Source organism: Nomascus leucogenys, chromosome 11, assembly GCF_006542625.1.
Source record: "Nomascus leucogenys isolate Asia chromosome 11, Asia_NLE_v1, whole genome shotgun sequence".
Classification (NCBI taxonomy): Eukaryota; Metazoa; Chordata; class Mammalia; order Primates; family Hylobatidae; genus Nomascus; species Nomascus leucogenys.
Genome location: NC_044391.1, coordinates 11,463,838 through 11,487,616, shown reverse-complemented (window position 1 = coordinate 11,487,616; position 23,779 = coordinate 11,463,838). Strand labels below are relative to the sequence as shown.

The 23,779-nt window shown below is 37.0% G+C and overlaps 1 protein-coding gene across 1 annotated transcript in view; it reads left to right on the top strand.

Moving 5' to 3' along the window:
• Positions 1–23,779, top strand: part of SEMA3C (semaphorin 3C) — a 178,175-nt gene that overhangs the window by 1,845 nt on the left and 152,551 nt on the right. The window contains exon 2 of the mRNA XM_003252189.3: positions 683–823. Coding sequence (XP_003252237.1) covers positions 697–823 — 127 coding nt within the window. The 5' untranslated portion in view covers positions 683–696. The remainder of the gene's footprint in view (positions 1–682; positions 824–23,779) is intronic.

The following is a 23,779-nucleotide window of genomic DNA, read 5'->3' as shown; positions in this document are numbered from 1 at the left end:
GTGGATACATGGCTCACTGGATTGCTCACCACTAGGTCATTGGTTTGAATTTGGCACTAGTCCGTGGTTACCTCATCTGCATCATTTAACAAATGCCTGTTGGTCATCTGGATAAAATGGCAGATAACTGATTCCACGGCCTTTAGTGATCCAGGATTGAACACACATAGATTTATGTAAGGAAACACCATTTCCAGAGACAATTACTCCAAAAGAGCTAATGACTATAGAAGTGAGTAGGTACACATGAATGCTCATGTGAGATTTTGCTACTGCTGTTAACGTTAGTTGGGGGGGAAGAGTTCTCATCCAGTAATAGTCTTTTAGCACAATTCTATTCAAGTCTTTTTAATGTAATGGATTTCTAGAAAGAAGATCCGTTAAAATATTGGGCTTTCCTTTGGGTATCAGTGTTTTTCCTCACTGCTTTGTTCTGTTTTGATGGTAGCATCAATTTGCTGGAAGATGAAAGTTTCTCTTGTTGCAAAGGCTTCCAGACACAAATGAATCAAATCCACATTTTCACATCTGAGAAGCAAAGACACAGCACCTCCTACTGTTTGCATTACTGTAAAAGTTCAGATGGTTCTTTTGTGAATAGGGTGTTTTGTCTAGATTGCTGTTTTTCCTACTCCTAAAATGTGAAATGAGATATAACAAACTTGTTATCTCTCTCTTAAAGGTATTTTCCCTTGGATGTTAACTTGCATATCTGAAGAAATGGCATTCCGGACAATTTGCGTGTTGGTTGGAGTATTTATTTGTTCTGTCTGTGTAAAAGGATCTTCCCAGCCCCAAGCAAGAGTTTATTTGACATTTGATGGTAAGAGAGTTGATAAACACTCTGGGAAAAATGTTATTTTAAGTTTTGTTTTCTTCCTTATCCAGATTCAAAAATTAAGAGTATAAAATATTACCGGATATTAATTTTAAAAATATTTACTGGGCTGCTTTGTGGAGGACAATAGCTATTTTAAATGATTGGTTAATAGACAAAGACCCTCTGTTGGATCTGAGGCAATATTTATGAAAATGCTTATAGTATATGCTGCTTTTTGTAAAATAATTCTTCTGTGCTTGCCTGTGTACTCATAGGGGAGATGGGCATGAGCTCAAAGCCTAGCATCTTTGATCTTACTATTCACCTGGTAATGTGAAGAAATTGCCCCTTTGTGCTAATCCTCAGCAGCAGAAAGAGCTATGCAGGTTCAATTACTAAAAAATTCTCCCAATTAATTTTTTGGGCATTAGTCTCAAAACTGGTTACTCCGTGTGTTGTTCTAATGGTGTTTCTTCTTTTTCCACAAGGATTTCCTGAGATTGGCATAGTCCCCTAATTAATTGAAAAGGACCTGAAAGAATAATTGGAAATATGCTTTTGATTGTTGTTGTATACAAATGTCCTCAGAAGCTTAGGGAAATGGGTGTGATTTCAGATTTTCACATACATAAAAGGTTCAAGGTCTTCTGAGGGAATGGTTTGCATGAGCTTTAATGTATATAGTTCAAAGGACTTACAGATGAATGAATTTGGTTAGTCAAGTAACCCATACTAATTGGACAGATGGAGCAAGACATGGATGAGGAACACCATCCTGCCAATCAAGGTCATTTATAATTTTATTACTTCTTTCAACTCGGTCTGCATGAACTTTAGTGTCATTGCAAATACTTTTTCTTTCATTTGATAAACAATATATTTTCAGACCTTCCTATAGCAGAGTGTCTCTGAAACTTTGTCTCAAATTCCTTTTTTTTTTTTTTTTTTTTTGAGACAGAGTCTCACTCTGTCACCAGGTTGGAGTGCAGTGACACGATCTTGGCTCACTGCAATCTCCACCTCCCAGGTTCAAGCCATTCTCCTTCCTCAGCCTATCCAGTAGCTGGGATTACAGGCGCGTGCCACCACACTGAGCTAATTTTTGTATTTTTAGTAGAGACATGGTTTCACCATGTTGGCCAGGATGGTCTCGATCTCCTGACCTTGTCATCTGCCCGCCTCGGCCTCCCGAGGTGAGCCACCATGCCCGGCCTCAAATTTCAAATAGCAGAATGACTGACACTTGCCAGTCAAATGGCTGTCTTTTTTTTCTTTTTAAGTCACCAGTGCTTTCCCCAAGGTTGTCATAAGCACCAAAGGAGCCATATTTGGAACTTAGAATGTGCGAGCATCTAGTTGCTTCCTTAGCCTCCATGCAAGGCATTTCCCCTTAAAACCCATAGCTATGCAGTTAAGTTGTGAAAAATGGAAAAACAGACCCTTTGAAGTATCCTTTTTAGCCCCTTAATTACTAAAGCATCTTATAGACTACCCACACTTTTCCTCCCAAGTTAGAACTATGAAATACCTTTTCAAATAAAAGAGAAAGGGCATTAAGTAGTAGTGCCATTTCCCCTCTATTTTCTATATTTTTCCTAGTAAATATAGAGGGGGAGTGATCTAATAGATTAGATGTCTCTACCTGCTTTCTTTTCCATTACATGAAAATTAATCCAAACTAATGTAAATATTAACAAAAAGTATGTCACTAGAGATAATGAACCAATTCTGTATTTGAAAAGGCAATTGCAACTCATATTTTACAGAAGGAAATTACATAGTATAATCTTTTAGAACCAAACTTCAGAACTATGTAAGACAGCGACAGCTCTGCTATACAGTGACTAGAAGTGGTGATGGGATTTAAAATAATATATGCCTAATATTTTAAATGCTCTCAAACTCGAAAAAGATTCTTGCAGAATAAGACTTGCCTTGATTTGTAACTTATGTAGAATATGACATGAGTTGTTGATCTCAAAGTTCTATAATTCCTGATATTTTGTTCTTCTCAAGTGTATTACTGGTACTCTTAGAAAGTGAGAGAAAAACAGAGCAAATAATCAGACATAGAAAATCACTTGTTTTGAATACTGTTTAAAAGAGATGTATAAACAGTGAGAATACATCTAATAAAGTTCCACAATTTGTAACTCAGTAATTTTAAACATTCCTACAATGAACTATATAGGCAAGTTATAGGGAAAGTATCAGGTGAAAACAGTTGTCGAAATGTACAAATTTTAAACCTTGGTTCAATACAGTTTTCTTGGGAGATTTCACAGTGTACCTGCTTGAAATGCCTGTTCCAAATTTATTATTATTTAAAGTTTCTCATTAGTCAAGTGATGACTCATCTGACTATTGTACCAAGTAGGTTTTTAAGTTTCCTCCAAAGTAGTTTATTCTCAACATCAAAATACAGAGCTTTGTGTGGGGTTAATGTATTTAAGAGTATATATTTAAATACATATGACATATACTTTTACTTCATATTTCTAAAGTTCTATTACTGTTTTCTAATAAAAAATCAGCAGCTGAAAGGTGTTTTGCGGAAGTTCAGATAGTTTCAAGTTGTATCAGACAGAGGTCATTTGCATTACTTGTTTTATATCTCTAAGTGCCTTTAGATTCTCTCGTAATTACTTTACCTACTGGCTCTTTTGTCTTGAATTCTTCTCCATCACTGTAACTTGGTCCTCTGCCTGTCTCTCTCTGGGTGGAACTTGAGAAGAAACCACTCAATCTTGTGTTACTTCAGGTGCAATAAGCATCATAGGCAATTTCAAGGTGTATAGAACAATGAGTCTCTTCTCCCATTCATGTTCCATCCCTTTTTCTTGTGGTGAAATAATGGAGTGATAACATTTGTAAAACAGTGATTTACAGATTTGCCTTCCCTGTTGATCTAGGGCAAGGTCAACCAGATGGTCATCAGTCCTGTGGGAGAATGTACTTCAGACGTTATTAATTAGTTACATTTGTGCTACTTAAATCTTCTATGTTGAGACCTGTGACTTCTAATATTTTCTTTTGTAATTTGTCAAACTTTTATTTTACACCAAATAGCTTTGCAGGTGAATATAAGGTTCACACAAATGCTTTTAGTGTAAGTTTTTCCTTAGTTAATATTGGCCAATCTTCCAGCCCATGGCTGAATTTACATTTGCATATGCATGATAGTAGTTTAAAAACAGAAAACTGAGTGTGAGTTTTGAACTGGAAATAGGTATTATGACTAAGCACTAGACTTGCATAGGATTACCTGTTTTTTCTTTTCGAGATGGAGTCTCGCTCTGTCTCCTAGGCTGGAGTGCAATGGTGAGATCTTGGCTCACTGCAACCTCCACCTCCTGGATTCGAGCAATTCTCCTGCCTCAGCCTCCCGAGTAGCTGGGATTACAGGTGTGCGACACCATACCCAGCTAATTTTTGTACTTTTAGTAGAGACAGGGTTTCACCACGTTGGCCCGGCTGGTCTTGAACTCCTGACCTCAGGTGATCTGCCTGTCTCAGCCTCCCAAAGTGTTGGGATTACAGGCATGAGCCACTGCGCCTGGCCCTGTTTTTTTTTTATTTATTTATTTACTTTGTGATTCATTTCCCCTTTTGTCTGTACTGAATTTTTAATAATAAAGCTGCCAAAGTCTCCAGGTCTTTGATAGTATATAAATGAAAGACTATGGAATTTTATAAAACATCTTTTAAAATCACCCTCAACAAATAAAAGAACCCCTGTGAACTAATGAAGTAAGCCCCAAAGCTGATGAATTGTTATTGGACAATAAACTCAAAATAATAAATTGCCTCTTTATGAGCTCTGGTAGCATTAGCATTACAAGGCACGTTTGTTGAAATAGTTTGTGTTGTGGTTGCCCAAGAAATGAAAATAAAAGCGATTGTTCTTGATTTCTCCGTTAATCTTGAAAGATGCTTACCCTGGCTGTATTGAATCTTCTCAGGTTTGTGTTACCGAGAAGTATTTAGTTGTCAGGTGTGTGTTATGGCATTTTCTTTTAAGTCTCCTTATGATGGTTTTTATTAAATGTCACTGAAATATCTTGAAGCACGCATAAGTGTTTAGTAAACCCAAACTCAAGGGGTGCTCTGTGAATGAAAAGTTCCCTCTACTCTCCCCCTTGTGAGAGTTTAATTGAACTCAGCAAAGGATTGATGAATTCATGTGTGAGTTGGACATTACCTGAAACATAAGAGTCTAGAATAGAGTAACACTAAATTTGTAAAGCAGCAAGGTAAAAACTGTTATAAAATACAATTGCAATGGAAGATGAGAAGAATTGCTAAGAAATGTAGCCTCAAATGTCTATTTTCTCCTGTAATATGTATTGATACAGGGCTCTGGTAATCAAAATAAAACAAAATTTCTAGTAGACTTGAATTGGAGGGAGGAAATTTTATTTCAGGTATTGCAAAGAATATCTCTTGAAAATTTTAGGATAAAATGTGTTACATTGATATGCTGTGAATGTCTCCTAGAAAAACATTTAGAAAAATGTATAAGCCTATATTTTCCTGCTTTTAAAAAAGTAATTACTGTTCCAGGTGAGTTTCATCAGATTATAATAAGCTTGATTCTGTTGCCAATAAATGATATTCTGTGTTAAGCCATTCAGAGGTACAAGGTTCCTACAATTGGGAGCAAAGAAGGAATGCTTTAGTATTCTGAAATTAGAAGAGTGAGCTTGAGTGTTACGTTAATCGGTCATACGAACAAAGTGGTTCCATTAAAAAAAAATGTGGTCAAGCGCGGTGGCTCACGCCTGTAATCCCAGCACTTTGGGAGGCCGAGGCGGGTGGATCATGAGGTCAGGAGATCAAGACCATGCTGGCTAATGCGGTGATACCCCATCTCTACTAAAAATACAAAAAATTAGCCAGGCCTGGTGGTGGGCACCTGTAGTCCCAGCTACTCGGGAGGCTGAGGCAGGAGAATGGCATGAACCCAGGAGGCAGAGCTTGCAGTGAGTCGAGATCGTGCCATTGTACTCCAGCCTGAGCAAGAGAGCGAGACTCCATTTCAAAAAAAAAAAAAAGTCCTATTCATAGACATGCCTAAACATGTTTACTAAATTGAACTCTTTATCAAATGAAGATGGTGCAAGTGATCGTAGATAGCTTATTTTAAATTTGTTCACATGTTGATCATATATGTGGATATGTTCACATATATTGATAAAACTATGTTACATAGCCTTTATTTGCAATTTTGATTCAGAAAATATATTTAGAACCAAAGTTATACATTTTCGCATTCTTCCTAGGTGTATACTATACTTTTTGTCTTCTTTGTTTCTAAAATAGTTTTGGTAATTAAACACTAACATTAATACTGACTTTGTGGCAGCCATTTCTGTAGCTGCCATGAGAATTAGTTTTAAGATCCACAAAGATCACAATGAAAGGAAAAAGGAAAATAATTTTTCTCAGTAAGGTATTCTATAAACATATCATGTTAACTATATCATGCTAGAATTTTTACATTGCTCTTAGAGCATCAGAACTGCCTGAAAATGAAATAAAATTCATTCCCTATATCATCCCAAATTCCCCCTTTAATTTATGATTCATCAAGGTGAAGATGAGGGGAATTACCTCTCTGGAACATGTTTATTTCATTGCTGCAACTGAGATCTCCCTTTGTGCCTATGCGAGCAAGTCAATGCTTAGATGGACAACTGTAGAAAAAAATTATTATACACTCTCCTGATTTCATTATGCAAATTTATCAGGATGTATCTCCATAAATTCACTATACCTTGCACTGTCTTTTAAAACAAAAGATTCAGATGTTCTTTTTCATGGATATCATTCATTGCATTAAAAAAATAGCACTGAGACACACTCAGTTTTTTCATTTTATAAACATCTTTTATATAACAAAGTTGTAAAAAAACCTGTTATTTTAAATAAAAAAACTATCACTTTGCTATAATAAAAAACTATCATTTTGGTTTTAGTTCCATTACTGTTAAAAAAAAAAAAAAAAAAGCATTGGGAAATAGAGCTGTGAGCTTTGGGCAAATTCCAGCACTTTTTTGCCTTCTCCATTTTCATTTATATATTACTGAAGACCTCTGTTGTTAAGGAAAACACAATTAAAAGCAAGGAACAGAAAGGTAAGATGTTCTCTAGCTCAGAGTATGAGTTGGCAAGAAGGGCACGTGGAAGGCAGGACTAAGTGCTGAGCCATGTGCTATTTTAGGGTAGCACTAGCCATGAAACAATTTGCTGAGCTGTAAAAGATGGCAAGTATGTTCCACATTTTAAATTGCAGGCTTTTCAGAAACAATCATTTCAACCCATCCTCCTTATCCAGTGAGAATGAGCTGTCTTTAAGCTCTCAATAGGGATATGTTACTTCTGCAAAGTCCTTTTTACTTTTCAAATAATTACCTTATTATTTAATTTATTATAGAATGCCTATGAAGTAGATTGGCATGGAGGCTAACGCTCTTGGTTAAGGTTCTACAGCTTGATGGTGGCATTGACAAGACTAGAAGACAAAATGGTATAAGAAGAGAAAAATTAATTATGAACAGTGCTTGTATAGAATCAGAGACACCCTGCAAATGTATATTACAAAATCTGCAGAAATGCAAGGCTATTAACATGAGTATTAACAAACTTGCTTCATGATATTTCGTCTCCAAGTATGTACAACACTGTAGCTTTAACATACCTTACATTTTTAATTAACTGCTGATTTTCAGCAATAATTTGAGGATCATTATATATCAGACTTTAAATCTGTTCAACACCGTATTTTAAGTGCCTCTCAATTCTCTTTGCAAAGATTGATGCAATACATAAATAAGAATAATTTATATTTTCATTTATCTCTAATTCATGCAAATTAATGAACATACTAGTCTTGTCTTTCCTTCCCCCAGTTACTGCTCTTGTAATCAAGAGCTCGTTTGATGTGCTATGTACATCAGGATTCCATATTCCCCTTAGTCAATCCCTAGAATATTCCACTCTGCTCATTTATGTATTGCCTTAGAGTGAAAAACCCATTAAAATAATCTTATGTTCTGGTTTGAACTGATGCCACTGAAAATGCTAAATATTTTTGCCTTACTCAACTTTAACGCTTGCTAGCATTTAAGATTCTTGATAATAAAAGTATAAAATATTCTACCTAATTAATTTCTAAATTACTACCTTAGTAAAACTATTTTCTGATAAAAATGATCAGGTACCAGACTTTGAATTTGGAATACAAGATTGCTCTTATATTCAATCTTATTTGTAATATAATGGCTAATGTAAAGTCTCTAGTCTATATGGAATAGATAAACTCCGGGAGTTACAGCAATGTAATTTTACAGAAGATTTCTGTTCCTCCGAGAAGGGAGACAGACTGTTGATCCAGCAAAAAGAAAACCTTAACGCTATGTAGAATTAATAGCTCTAAAGAAGCAGCTTCTAAATTATTTTAGGAAAAACTTATTTCCTTATAGATTTTGACTTTCTACAGATAGAATTAATTATGGAGAGAGGATATATATCTGAGTAAAAATAAATGCAGAACTCCCTCTCACAGACACATGCACACACTCACATCGTCTATGAGTAAAATTACATTATATTTGAATACCGTTTTAGTCTTTCCTAAGTGTATGTTCTCTTGTATATTCATATAACAAAAACTGTTAAGTCAGAAAAAAGCTGTTGTATTCCTGATATCATTTTAAATGCATTATTTATATGTTTTCTTATTTTTACATTTATGAATAACCACAGATTTATAATTATATAATTGGATCATTAGTTCGGTGAACACTTTATTACTTAAAACATTATTGTAACAGTTATATAGTGACAGCTTTTAGTGCAAGCAAGCTGAGGACCAGGACAAGAAACTCTGGTGACTTATGAATTTGAGCCCTGTCTCCCTCCCAGTTTTCTGACAGCTGGTGATAGTGAGAACAAAATGAGTTGTTGAATAGCAACCCGCAAAAAGGAAGTAATCCATCCCTAGCACAGATAACAGGGATGTAAAGGGAGTGAATAGGGCACATAATATGTAAAGCATCAGTAAGATAAATACCTAAATTTGCTCTCTACGCCTGCTTTTCTTTTTTCCAGCCAGCGAAGTCTTGCAACCCAAGTTGCTAGTGTTACTATAGTTAGCATCAGTTGCCAAAGAGCAAGCAGAATCTCAATTATAGCATATGAAATGTAGTCTTTAATCATGTGCTTCAGTTTTCCAAAATCCTCATTTCACAAGAGTTAAATTAGGAAAGACCTTTTCTCTTTTGTAAATAGGCATAACTTTGTACAAACTGTGTGAAGTACACCAAGCTGGCACTTCATTCATCACTGAAATTTGATAATGAACACAATGGGTCTGAAGATTTTAAGACAGCAGTAACAAAATTAGAAACTGAGAGTAAGGGAAGTTGAACACCCTAGTATTCTTGCTTGGCCTTCCTTGTAATTGAGTCAAGTAGGAGTAATATATGTGATCACAGTTTATTTTAAATGATAGAGACTATTACATGTGAAAAGACAATTCCAATGCAACTATAATTCTTAACACAGGGATCTCTTGTTTAATGGAATTAGTGAGTAGTAGCAAAGTGGTTATAAAATTGGCTTGTATAAATATACAAATGATATTTTTCTATTGAATTTTGTTACATAATTAGAGTCCATGTGTATACAAACTATTCAATAGCCTGAATTGAACAAATTTTAATAAAGAAACTTAACAGGATGATAAGGCATGCAGAAGTTTAGATATGGTATGGTGGGCACGTTGGAGCCTTTTAAATAACATGTCTGCCCTTGTAAGATAGATGTACACTAGTTGTCATAACTCAAGCAAAAGAAAAACCTTATGACTTAAATTACCCCTTGATTTGAAAAGAATTATCGGATAACTTAATTTGTGTCAGTTGCCAGTCAGAGCCCTAAGTATTCTCTAAACAATCTAGTTCTGTATTCACAACTAAACATTATTACATACTAATGATGCAGTTAATAGGAAGAGATTGGAGTCTCATTGCCATTATGTAGGAATCTGACATTAAATAGAACCGCCTTTTATAGAAACAATCTTTCTGGCATCAAAAGCCTCCGACTTTGTTGGTCCATCCAGCCAGATTGTTGCTCCATAAATTCAGGCTCAAGGGCTTTTTCCTTTCTCCTGAGCAGTAATGCTCGAAACATTCCAAGAGACCAGAACATTAAGCAGGAATAAAACAATGAGTGTATTATCATCACCAAAAGAGCATTTTGAATTTTATTAGAAGAAACCAATTAAGATGTTATTTTCAAGCAAAGGGCTTGGCATGGCTTCAGAAAGTTACTTTCCGGAGTCGGGCAGGGGTTTAGCTGGCACAGAGAGCGGATCTTTAGCTTAGAGTTTTGACAGCTTTAATGCACATGCAACTGGAATTTTTTTTCTTTAAGCTGATTCTTTTAAAAGCCATGCTTCCTGCCACTGTTTAACATAATTGCATCAATTCCATTTTCCATTAGTAGTCAACACCTGCTGATGTGACTGGAGTTTTAAAACTTCTGTGTAAAAATCTAATTATGTAACTTTTTTCAGAGGAAACTGATAATGAATATGATCTATGCAGCTGTATTTTCTATTTTGATATCTAAAGTACAGTAAGCAAAGGGTTCTATATGCTAGTATTATATTGACAACAGTGGTGTAATCAATTTTCTATTATAGAAGAAAAAACATTCAGTAAGCTTTACTTTGTGGAAGAAAAAGCAGCCTGTACTGCTTGGCTACAGAATAATGAAATATTCTGGTTTTAGGTGAAAGGAAATGCTTGCCTCTCCCCTTAATATCTATACTATTCCTGTCTCTTCTATAATGTTTTTATTTATTTATTTATTTTGAGATGGAGTCTCGCTCTGTCGCCCAGACTGGAGTGCAGTGGCGCAATCTCGGCTCACTGCAAGCTCCGCCTCCCGGGTTCACGCCATTCTCCTGCCTCAGCCTCTCCGAGTAGCTGGGATTACAGGCACCCGCCACCACACCCGGCTAATTTTTTGTATTTTTAGTAGAGACGGGGTTTCACCGTGGTCTCGATCTCCTGACCTCGTGATCCGCCCGCCTCGGCCTCCCAAAGTGCTGGGATTACAAGCGTGAGCCACCGCTCCCAGCCAATGTTTTTATTTTCAATAGCTTGTCTGCATGGAATATTTTATAATGATCTACACTGGTATATTTCTTCTTACATCTATCTTCTACTCTTCTGATAATGTATTCAACACTTTTAATATGCATAATTATATGTAGACATTTCAGATACTACACTAGGGACTTATAAAATATACTATCTAGCAATTGATCTCTTGCATTTGTTTTCCTTTCTTCCCTCTCTTTTTTCTCTTCTTTTTTACTGACATGAGAAAAAGATGATCAAGCTTAGCCTGGAATTATTCATGAAATGGTAAAAGCTTCAGAGCCCAGGTGCTGATGGAATGTGTAGCAGGAATGTAAAGGTGGCCAAGAGTTAAGATGTGTCATTTATTTGTGCTATGGAGATGAAATTCAGTGCCATGAGCACTTAGATGAAATTACCTCTGCAATAACCATCTTCAGTTTCCAAAGTTTACAATATTTGATAGTAAGGCATAGTTGCAACCTTTTCTAATATTGCTTCTGGGTAAAAAGAATATTAGATTTTTAATAACTAAATATAAATTTGCTGAGGTCCATTAATAGCATAGACGTTTTTCAAGATATATACGTATCTGTATGAAGTTCCAACAGTAGAAATTTTGTTCATCTTCCAATGGAGGAAGGAAAATCTAGTTAGAATGGATTGTTGGTGAATTATGGATCGATAAGAGAAAAAAAGCTTTTAGGCCCTTTTATAAAGATTGTTATGTCCATCTGTCTCCTTCTTTTGCTCGCTACTCACCCAGCTTCGTTACAAAGAGGTTTTATTATTCAATTAAAAAAAAACCCAAAATTACATTCAATTCCGTGACTCTTTTCCAGAGCCTACCTTGTACAATGCTGTGTGCTACATCTGTGGGTACAAAAAGAAGTGTGGCGTGAATTTGGTCCTCAGCAGCCACCTACTCTAGTAAGCGGTATAAGCCAACGATGTAAATATTACATCAGGCAAACCCTGCTGCATACCATAAAAGAAGCATAGACACCTCACAGAAGGTGACATTTTAAAAACAAAAATTATCTTAATCTAGTTTAGAGCATCGGCTTTAAACCCATTGTAGGCATTAATCATTTTGCTAGCAGGGATTAGCTTTATCATAGTTACAAACTGGATGGAGATGGGAATTCAGTTGGAATGCCCAGGATGAGCTTATTGCACTTACACTTATTGCAGGAGTCTCCCAGCCTTTGGGGCAAAATGATTTTGCTGATTTTGTTTTCTTTACCTCCAAATTCCCAACAGTGCTTGTGACTGTGCAGAGTCATTATGACTGCCTGACTGATAACTGACAAACAGGCTGACTTCTAATTGTCAAATTAAATCCAACTGCCTAGAGCATTTAAAATCCTAAACTGTCTGTGGTGGTGATAGGGGTCTTGGTGTCTCTCTCTCTCCCCTCCCCCTCTCTCCCCCTGTCTCCCCCTCTCTCCCCCTGTCTCCCCCTCTCTCCCCCTCTCTCTGCCTGTCTCCCTTTCTCTCCCCATCTCCCCCTCTCCCCCTCTCTCCCCCTCTCTCCCTTCCTCCCTCTTCCCACCTCCTCAAAAAAAATTAGCCATAATTGAAGGTTGCAGCAAAGGCATGAAGGAGGCTATTTTAAATATCAGGAGTTCAAAACAACATTACCTCAAGAAATGTCCTTCTTGACAGATTTCATACACAGAGTTCAAAAGTTTTTTTTTTCTCTGTGCTTTCATTTTCATCAGCAGTTTGCCACCCTATTACAGGGCCACAAGGCTTGAAGTTAGAAAATTAGCACTAAGATTCAGAAAATTCAGGAAAAAGAAACTGTAATTCTGAATTTTTGGAATGACTGGTAAGGTTAAACCTGAGACCCCAGAGCAGTGATTCTCAACCTTGGCTGTACGTTACCTAGAAGCTTTAAAAAATGCTGATGGCAAGGCCACACGCCAGACCAATTCAGTCAGTATCTCTAGGGATGACGCTAGTGTTGTAAAACTGTCCAGGTGACTCTAACCTACTGCTATATTTAGAAACCACTTCCCCCAATCCCTACAATGCAGTTTCTGTTACACAACATGAGTGTCAGGGAACTCCTTTTAACAATAAAAGAGAACACTATTCAATCTAGTGTCCTAGCAGTTTTCAGGCTGCAGTCATTACTAAAAATTAAAGTTTAGCCCCTTTACTCAACAGTTGAGATTCTCAAAGCCAGATAAATCATCATCAGTGTAGTGGTAACGCAGTTTGAGTGTCTACAACCCATTAAGAGTGAACAAATACCCTTCACTTACTGTGTGTGGAATGTGAAGATCCATTTCAAAGCCATGATTTAGAAAATTGTGTTCTATTTTCTATATCCTTTATATTTTGAAACATAATGACATATCAGTAAGAATCTCAACAACCTGAAAAGGTATTTAGGCCAGGTGTGATGGCTCATGCCTGTAATCCCAGCACTTTGGAGAGCTGAGGTGGGTGGATCACTTGAGGCCAGGAGTTCGAGACCAGCCTGGCCAACATGGTGAAACCTAGTCTCTACTAAATTTACAAAAAATTAGCCAGGCATGGTGGTGCACGGCTGTAGTCCCAGCTACTGAAGAGGCTGAGGCACAAGAATCACTTGAACCTAGGAGGTGGAGGTTGCAGTGAGCCAAGATCTTGCCACTGCACTCTAGCCTGGGCAACAGAGCACGACTGTCTCAAATAAAATTAAATAGGCCTTTAGGTTACATCATCAGGCCTAACATATAGGGGATTAAATACAGGTTTGTGCAATAGATGCCTTCTGTGTCTAATGGGGGGATAGCAGACTTTCTAAAAGATGAAGAAGCTATAGTGGTAGTAGGGATGGGGGAGTGGAAGTAGCAGATAGGGAAGACTTCCTGTCACTCACAAAAATATGTCACTTGTGGAAATGGGAACAGGTTCTGGCTCTTTACATTTGTTTCCTTGTATATCATTTTTTTAGCCTTTTAAATGATGTGTGATACGTAGTAGATACTTAACACACTAATGTACTGCATAATGATGTTTCCGTTGAGAAGGACCACATGTACTATGGTAGTCCAATAAGATTTATTTTTAATTTTTTTGAGACAGAGTCTTGCTCTATCACCCAGGCTGGAGTACGGTGGCATGCTCTCAGCTCACTGCAACCTCTGCCTCCTGGGTTCAAGTGATTCTCCTGTCTCAGCCTCCTGAGTAGCTGGAAATATAGGCATGTGCCACCACGCCTGGCTAGAGTTTGTATTTTTAGTAGAGACAGGGGTTTCACTGTGTTGGCCAGGCTGGTCTTGAACTCCTGACCTCAGGTGATCTGCCTGCCTCAGCCTCCCAAAGTGCTGGGATTACAGGCGTGAGCCACTGTGCCTGGCCCCATAAGATTATTATACTGTATTTTTACTCTACCTTTTCTATGTTTAGATATGTTTGGATGCCATTGTGTTACAGTTACCTACAGTATTATACAGTAACGTGCTGTACAGGTTTGTAGCGAGGAGCAGTAGGCTATAGCATATAGCCTAGGTGTGTAGTAAGAGATACCACCTAGGTTGGTGTAAGTTCAATACATGATATTTGCACACTGACGAAATTGCCTAATGAGGCACTGCTCAGAACATACCTTCATTGTTAAGGGATGTGTGACCGCAAATACTTGAAAGTGAAAGAATGAATGAATTTTATCTGCATTAGGAGGGATGGGCAGAGGTAGAGCAGAAAGAACCAAAATAGTGGATCAAACCCTGTCAGGGCTCTCAGTTCCAGGATCATATGGTGCCAGTAATTCAGAGGGCTTATGCTCTTACCGTTCTTCTTAGCACATAATCTTGGCTTAGGTCTCTGCCCTTTGTACTATAATCCTGCTGTTTTCACGTAGGCAGAAAAGCCATGGGCTAATGGCTGACAGCTCTGTTTTGGTATACTCAACAATACACAAGGAAAAGTGTAAATACCCGTGGGCCTCTAGAAATAAACCTGGGATTTCATTGAGGAATATTGGAGACTTCACTGGAGCCTGGAAATGGGAACAAGACTGCCCCTGCTGTTATGAGTTACAAATCATATATTATTTTAGTGTGATGTGGTGATATCATGATTACATGTGTTTTGGTTTTAAATGAATCAATGATGTTAGTTAGTCTTGAATACATGGATAGTTGAAAAATTGGACCATGGAAATTTATAGTTGTTTATGTGATCAATTTAATATTTGTGCTTTTTCAGGAACATAATTTTTCTTTAGTTATATGAGAGATTAACTTTGCTTTAATATGCACAGTTAGACACTTTGATTTGCTTATAAACATAGCTACATATTTACAACTGAAAAAATTTGTAGGGAAAAAACTGTAACTGATATGAGGTAGAAATAAGTCTTATGGACCGGTCAGTAATAAACAGAACACAAATTGAGTACTTAGGTCCTATGAAAATTGTCAGTGTTGGCTAGAAACGATATGTCATCTTTACTTGTTCTTATTAAAACAACATGAAGGCCGGGTGCAGTGACTCACACCTGTAATCTCAACCTTTTGAGAGGCCAAGGTGGGCAGATAGCTTGAGCCCAGGAGTCCAAGACCAGCCTAGGTAACATGGTAAAACCCTTTCTCAACAAAACATACAGAAACTAGTTGAGTGCGGTGGTGCACGCCTGTAGTCCCAACTACTCAGGAAGCTGAGGTAGGATCACTTGAGCCTGTGAGGCCAAGAGTGCAGTGAGCTGTGATAGCACCACTGCACTCCAGCCTGGGTGACAGTGAGACAGTCTCAAAAACAACAAAAAAACCCAAACAACATGAATTGAAAAACTTTACATGGCCTTTATTAACAGCTTATAGCATTCTTTGTTTTAGTGCATCAATATAATGTCTTTCATTATAGAAAAAAGGAAAAATAACTTTTGTGGGAGGCATAAATTTAATACCTTGTAATGTACAATATACCTAATATGGGCAAAGTCAGAGACATACATGTTGCTCATTGGATGCACTTTAGGCAAGATAAGAAAATTAGACAACTATTTTATGAAATGAAACAGCAGATGATATTCTAGGACATTGTGTATTTTTAAAATTGTAGTCACAGAGAACAAAGATACTGATTCCAAGCTTCTACCTATAATTTTACTGATTGATTTTTAATGGAAAGAGATATATTTTTCCTTCGAAAGAAGTGATTAAATGTAGTGTGCTTCTATTACTTAGCACTTGGTGATAAGTTTTGCAAAGTATATAGACACAGTGAAGTAACTGACAATTAAGAAATGCTTAGGATATAGTTCCAGGTATAAAATATCAATATCTGATTTAGGAAACTGTAAGACTACAACTCTCTATGTGTCAAAATGGGAATTTCACAGCTGTGGTGCTTCCCTGGATGGAACAAGGAAAAATTGTTTTGCCTAATGGAAATTACTTCTGGACAACACTAAAATAGCCACATCAGTGAATCGTTGAATCACGTTGTCAAGGATAGTTTTTATTTTTCACAGGATATTTACTTAATTTTTTGTCTTAGAATATTGTTGATAAAACCAAAATTATTGATTCTAACTAATTTGACAACTGGAAAAATTGTTCGACTTTGTTATAATCTTTACATTCCCAATTCATTTCTGGAGTTCATCCACCAAAATTAGATGCAGTAATTCGTTGTACCACCCTGTACAACAGGCAAAACTGTGACTCATTTCCTCCATCCAGTTATGCCAGAACTGTTTAGTGCAATGTACAAAATGAGGTGTTACGGCACAATATTTCCCAATTTATTTTTAAGCCATTCAGGCAATATATCCAACATCTATTCCAGGGAGCACACGTTAAAACATAAATTACATATTTTCCATACTTCATTCTTTTCTCTTTGTTATCTCAGCAGTACACAGGAAGAAAAGGTGATGGGGTATTTATAGTGTTGTACAATAAACTAGTCACAAAAGTGATTCATTTGTTATATAGAGTTACTTTTTAGTCTGTGCACGATTTATAGGCCAGTAGTGAATGGGCCCTCCCAACCTTTATCTTTGCCTTGTTCAAACCAAAATGGAAACAATCGATTCTGTTCTGCACACCCTCTGCTAGCTGAGGCAAATGTACAAAGCCTAGGTCAGGTTCAGGAGCTGACTGCATGAGTGTGAAATCTTGCTTTACCACTTACTAGCCATGTAACTCATGGCAGTTGCCTCAACTTCCTCAACTGTTTACTAGGCTATACAATTAGGATAATATTAGTTGCTACCTGATAATATCATTGTGAATATTAAATTAGGTAATATGTGTAAAACACTTATCAAGATGTGACACACAGTAAAAACATGCTAAATGTAGCTGGGCGTGGTGGCTCACACCTGTAATTCTAGCACTTTGGGAGACCAAGGCGGGTGGATCACGAGGTCAGGAGATCGAGACCATTCTGGCTAACATGTTGAAACCCCGTCTCTACTAAAAATACAAAAAATTAGCTGGGTGTGGTGGCGGGCACCTGTAGTCCCAGCTACCCGGCAGGCTGAGGCGGGAGAATGGCATGAAACCGGGAGGCGGAGCTTGCAGTGAGCCGAGATGGTGCCACTGCACTCCAGCCTGGGAGACAGAGCGAGACTCCGTCTCAAAGAAAAAATAAAACATACTAAATGTAAGATTATATAAAGTGAGGAAATTAAAAGATGACTAGGAATTAATGGGTATAATGTACACCATATGAGTGATAATTACGTGAAAATCCCAGACTTCACCACTGTGCAGTCTGTCCATGTAACAAAACTGCACCTATATCCATTAAATTTACACAGATTTTAAAAGATAACTAGAATAAACTCCCTGCCCTGAAGAAATGTATTGTCTAGATATATTAAGAAATATTAATATAGAAGTAGAAAACTTGTCACTGGCCTAGAAAAGGATGGTCTTGGTTCATATAATATTTAAAAATGAATCAGCTGCTAACATTTAAGAATTAGACTTCAGTTGACAGTCTTTATTTCTCATTTTTTCTTGAAATGTCAGAGGATCTGGCAAGGACTGATGGGGGCTGAAAAGAGCTCTTCTTCCAGTCTGGTTTCTTTTACTAATTTATGTTACTTGCCTGACGTCAACAACATGGAGTTTTCTACTCTTGGTCTAGAGTAGAGCACAGTGACAGATAAAAAATTAATTTCTATGTAAAGCAAAAGTTCTTGTAAGAATGCTGTCTCCAGGGTGGTATTGATCAAGGCAGAGAAGAAAAAAAGTAGAACTGTTTATTTCAATGAAAATACAGTTAGAAAAAAGTTAAAGTCATAAAACAAGGTGTATATCATATCTTTCTAAAAATCATTTGTCATTTTAAAATTGAATAAAATAATGCATTTACTTTTGTCTTCGTCTATGAACATATTTGTTACGAAAAAATAAGTTGAGGCCGAGCACGGTGGCTCACAACTGTAATCCCTGCACTTTCGGAGGCCAAGATGGGTGGATTACCTGAGGTCAGGAGTTCAAGACCAGCCTGGCCAACATGGTAAAACCCTGTCTCTACTAAAAATACAAAAATTAGCCGGGCGTGGTAGCACATGCCTGTAATCCCAGCTACTCAGGAGGCTGAGGCAGGAGAATTGCTTGAGCCCAGGAGGCGGAGGTTGCAGTGAGCCGAGATCATGCCACTGCACTCTAGCCTGGCCAACAGAGCGAGACTCTGTCTCAAAAAAAAAATGTTGATAAAGTAGGGCACATAAGAATGTTTATTTAGTGAAGGGATTCAACAATAGCATTACTTCATTTTTATCCATGCATGTACATAGGTGTGTATGTTGAGGTTTGTATGAAGCTACAAATCACCTATAAACCAATGTAGGCTATGTTGAAAGACTTTGGGATAGAATTCATCAAGGCACTACTATGACCAGCAGTTCTCATTTTTTTTTTTTTTTTTTGGTCTCACAAAAATTATGGACAGGCTGTGGCTACTGATAAGACAATGTGGGCTAATATTTTGCATAATTATTGTGAAAAAATTATTCTGTAATTTCAGTGAAAACCTATCCTACCTTCATGCAGGTGTATTTAAGGAAAGAGATTCCCTACCTGCATGTCCTGATTCTCTATACAGAGTGATTATGGAAGCCTGATTCCCATGTCCTGTGAGCGGCAGGACTAGTATGATTTGGTTCTGCCTATACTTTGCTAAATATTAACACAAAAAACATTGCTTGACACATACATATTTTTATACATACAATAATTCTTATTAATACAATTACTCTGCTACATATTCATCTTTGTTTCTATTATTATTATATATGGAATTCAGTGTTACTCATCTTCAATAAGAATTATTTCACATTTTAGTACTTGGATTTGTATTTTTCTGTTTTTTGTTTGTTTGTTTGTTTGTTTTGAGAAAAGTCTCGCTCTGTCGCCCAGGCTGGAGTGCAGTGGCGTGATCTCGGCTCACTGCAACCTCTGTCTCCTGGGTTCAAGCGATTCTCCTGCCCTAGCCTCCTGAGTAGCTGGGACGACAGGCATGTGCCACCATACCTGGCTAATTTTTGTGTTTTTGGTTGACACGGGGGGGTTCAGCATGTTGGCCAGGCTAGTCTCAAACTCCTGACCGCAGGTGATCTGCCCACCTCAGCCTCCCAAAGTGCTAGGATTACAGGGGTGAGCCACCGTGCCTGGCCTATTTTTCTGTTTTTTAATCTACGATATATTTTAGAAAAAAGAATCTGGAATTGATCAATATAAACAACACCTAAATTATCTCGTTATCCTTTAGGACAATTGGCAAGAGTTTTAATAAGGCATGCCAGGCTCTAACTACAAAAACAACCCTATATTTTTAAGTTTATAAACAATTTAGAAAAATAGCTTTATTACGTATTTATTCCAATGTATTTAGGATCCATTGTTCTATATTGTCTGACTGTAGTATCAATAAAGACACTTCACAACAAAGTAAACAATAAAATTTATGACTAAGCAAAGCAAAACAGTAGCTTTAATCTTTTAAATGGTAAATGAAGCCTTCTGAATTTCTATTCACTTGTTTGCTTACGCCAGTATCAAACCTTGCAGTCAATTAAACAGCCTCTAACTTTTTTTAAGCATGTTTCCCTCATCTGGGTTATCTTTCTTCTCTTCAGTTTTTCTAATTCTTATTTCTACTATCCCTCTTCGTATCTGGGCACCATTTTCTATGTTTCCTATCATGAACATCTCCTCTTATTTTTACTTATCCTTTGCTTTTCTTCTCTGGTGTTCAAGAAGGGAGGTCAGAATTGGCCAGGGCATGTAGGCAAGTGTGGTCTGTTGACTAAAGCTTACTTAAAGCAGCTCTTTTACTACTGAATCTCTCCTGTAGTTCCCAGCCCCCAAAAGAAGGCATTACTTCCCTCTGGAGATCCACTTATTATTCGAGGAACAAGGAAAGGATGTTGATATTTTAATGTTTTTATGGCTTTTTTCTTAGTTGTTTTATGTTTTTATGTTTTTGATGGGAATTCCCAAATATAATGTTTCCACATGCTGCCTCATAACTCAGACAGCAAAAATGAATAGTTTTGTCTACCTCTAGTTCATTGTAGATCTTTATTTTTCTAATAATTACTAAAAGGGAAATTAGAGGGAGAAGAAGTGAGTAGAATTGCTAACATTCCAAAAGTGTGTGTCAGTGGTTGAGTCAGGCCATGAAAGTTGCTGGCCCATCCCACAGCTCATGCCCTCGAGGGCCTACCTGCCCCCCACACTCCTGCCACACAAAGCCCTGCTACCCTGCCACACACTCTCACCAGGTTTCCTTTCTTTTTTTTTTTTTTTTTTTTGAGACGGAGTCTCGCTCTGTCGCCCAGGCTGGAGCGCAGTGGCGCGATCTCAGCTCACTGCAAGCTCCGCCTCCCGGGTTCACGCCATTCTCCTGCCTCAGCCTCTCCGAGTAGCTGGAACTACAGGCGCCCGCCACCACGCCCGGCTAATTTTTTGGTATTTTTAGTAGAGACGGGGTTTCACCGTGGTTTCGATCTCCTGACCTCGTGATCCGCCCGCCTCGGCCTCCCAAAGTGCTGGGATTACAAGCGTGAGCCACCGCGCCCGGCCGGTTTCCTTTTTGAGATCCGAACAGAAGACAGAGCGTCAGGAGAGGGTGAAGAAATTAAGATACACAGGGAGAAAGCAGACATTGGAAGCTGGGTAAGGGCAGAAGCCTTAAGGAAAGGAGAAGCCCCATTCAAGGGGCTTCTAGAAAAGTTGTCTCAGAAAGGAGAAGTTAGGATGTAGGCTAGCTGGTTCATAGCATGGCAAGGACCAGAATAGGGCCCAACAGACAATTCTGAGACAGCCAGTTGTGAAGAAACAACAACCAGGACTGATGGAGGGTCACAAGAGAGTCTGTTAACTATCAGAGCTAAACAGCCTATTCCACCTGAGGTTCCAGTTAAGCATGAGGCTGATTTAGGAGGCTAAGACAACTTTTCTGTTTCCCTTTCTACCTTATCTCATATATTTAATTATCTCAAATAATTGTATATTGCATGTACCTTATCCTGCATATATTTAATGCATTCTCTTTAAAGGTAATCTGAGACATAACTTTTCTTGATAGCAGGTTTATGACTAAGTCTTAGCTAAATAACAGCATACAGTAATAGAGAAATGAGAAAGGACTCCTAGAATTGGAGCAACTAGAGGGCAGACAACACAACTTTTTACATAACTGTGATTTAACACAAATGGTTATATCACCATTATTTTCCTGATTTTACTGAGGTTTGAAGCATTTTCATTTTCTATACAATGGAATCAGTTATTGTAAATTAATGAATGAATTCCATGTTTACAGTTGTAGGGCTATTTTAAAAGACAATCATTGATTATTTTGGGGAAGCTGAAAAAGCAATTTTAAAAATTCATATTGTAATATGAATTATAATATAAATATGCTTAGACTACTATGGGGATATTACTAAGTACAGGTGATAAGATAACACAAATCTCATTCACATTACTGTATTATCTGTATTTTCTTTTTATTTCACAATATTTCAGAAAATATTGTGAAACAAATTAAGGAGCAACTACAAATTTTATTCACAGGCCTAAATATCTGTCAGATGTTAAAGGATTATAGAAGAAAACTTTTAAAATGGATGCAATAAAGGTAATTAATTGCTATAGAATAAATTTTGCTTTAGACAGCCCTAAATTGAAACATCACCTTAATTTTTCCAGATCACAGAGATATTTTAGAAAATAAGTAGCTGTTTGTGTCTTTAACAAGATTTTTTAAGGCATTCTCCTCATTATAAAGCTCATAATTCTTTCCACCTAGATAATTAATAGATTGCATGTATTCCTGAGACCCTTTTATGTTTAAATTTAATAATCTCTTCAATTTTCTAATCATTCCATGCACATGTGTAGTTTGATGTGTATATAAGGACTGAATTTGTTTTATTTTTCAAGGATTAGACTTTTTTGCAGATTTTTATCACCTTTATGAAAGTCATTTTGTTAAGTCTAGAGTCAAGAAATAATGTTTAAAAATTAAAAGATTACTGTATCTGAACATTAGATGCAGTGAACGTTGCCTTGCACTGTCAGTTTACGTAGGGGAAACTAATGAGGCTGTAAAGAAATACTATCTGTTTTACTAGAATTTTTGACCAGTGAAACAAACAGCTGGAAAAACAGCGGTAGTCGGCTGGCTTCCATTTTCCATTGCTTTCTGCCCTTTACATTCAAATTTCCTCTTATTCATGACCACACGCTCACCACACACATACTCCTTGGTTTGTTACTTTAAGCCACATGGAGATTAAGTGCCATTAGTAAGACTAGTTTAGGAACAGTTTTAGGTAAAATAAATGGCACTTTCAAAGAGGAGGTGGATTTATGGAGTGTGTGTGTACATGTGTGTGCATGCTCACGTGTATGTGGGGATAAATTAGTAAGGAAGAAATCAGGTGGTGATAGTTGGATGCCATTAGTGACTGGGACATGTTTTATGTTACAGTGTTATTTCTCACAGTTTAAAAGAAAAATTAGAATCATCTAATCTGGCCCTTAATGTTACAGCTGTGGGAGGCCCAAAGAGATGAAGAATCTTGGCTACGAGGCAGCGTAACTAGAACTTGGATATACTTATTACTTGTGCGTCCGTGGTGTTCCCCCGTCATCACTCTCTTCTCTACCTACCCACTTAAGAAGTAAATGGAGGAATAGAGATAATGCAGTGTGAAGGATGATAAAAGTAGGTTAAGAGTAGGTCCAATCAGACATTTAAAAAAATAGTTGTGAAAGGTAAATTGGAATCTATCAGTTGCAAGAGTTTGGGGACCTAAAACAAGCAAAAATTAGTTGATTTATTAAAATATCCACTGTTGGCTGTTAGCATCCAAAGAAAAGAAGAAAAAGTAATAATGTATAGTCATAGTCAGTCATTTGCCTTCAAACCCCCAGTGCTAATGCATCAGACTGGGTTCAAATCCCTTTACCTTGGAAACAGCTTCTTTGGACTAATGTGTGATTTAAAAATTTTTTTTTGTAGAAACATATGTCTATGAGTGCTACATTAAAAAAATTCTCATAATCATTGAAAAACTAGATCATGTAAATTTTAATTCCAGTTGACATTCTGTTGACATGACAAAGTGAAACCATTATATAACACATCAAGAACTATTTATAATTCAGTTATTAGGGAGGTACAAATATTTTATTTTCAAATTACAAATATACAGATTTAACTTACTGTGTTTTCTTTATATTCTTTAAAAATCGAGTTCTCTACATTTAAATAAGAAAAATGGTATACTCTACTATACTTTCTTATGCACCTGCTATAATTAAAATTGTAA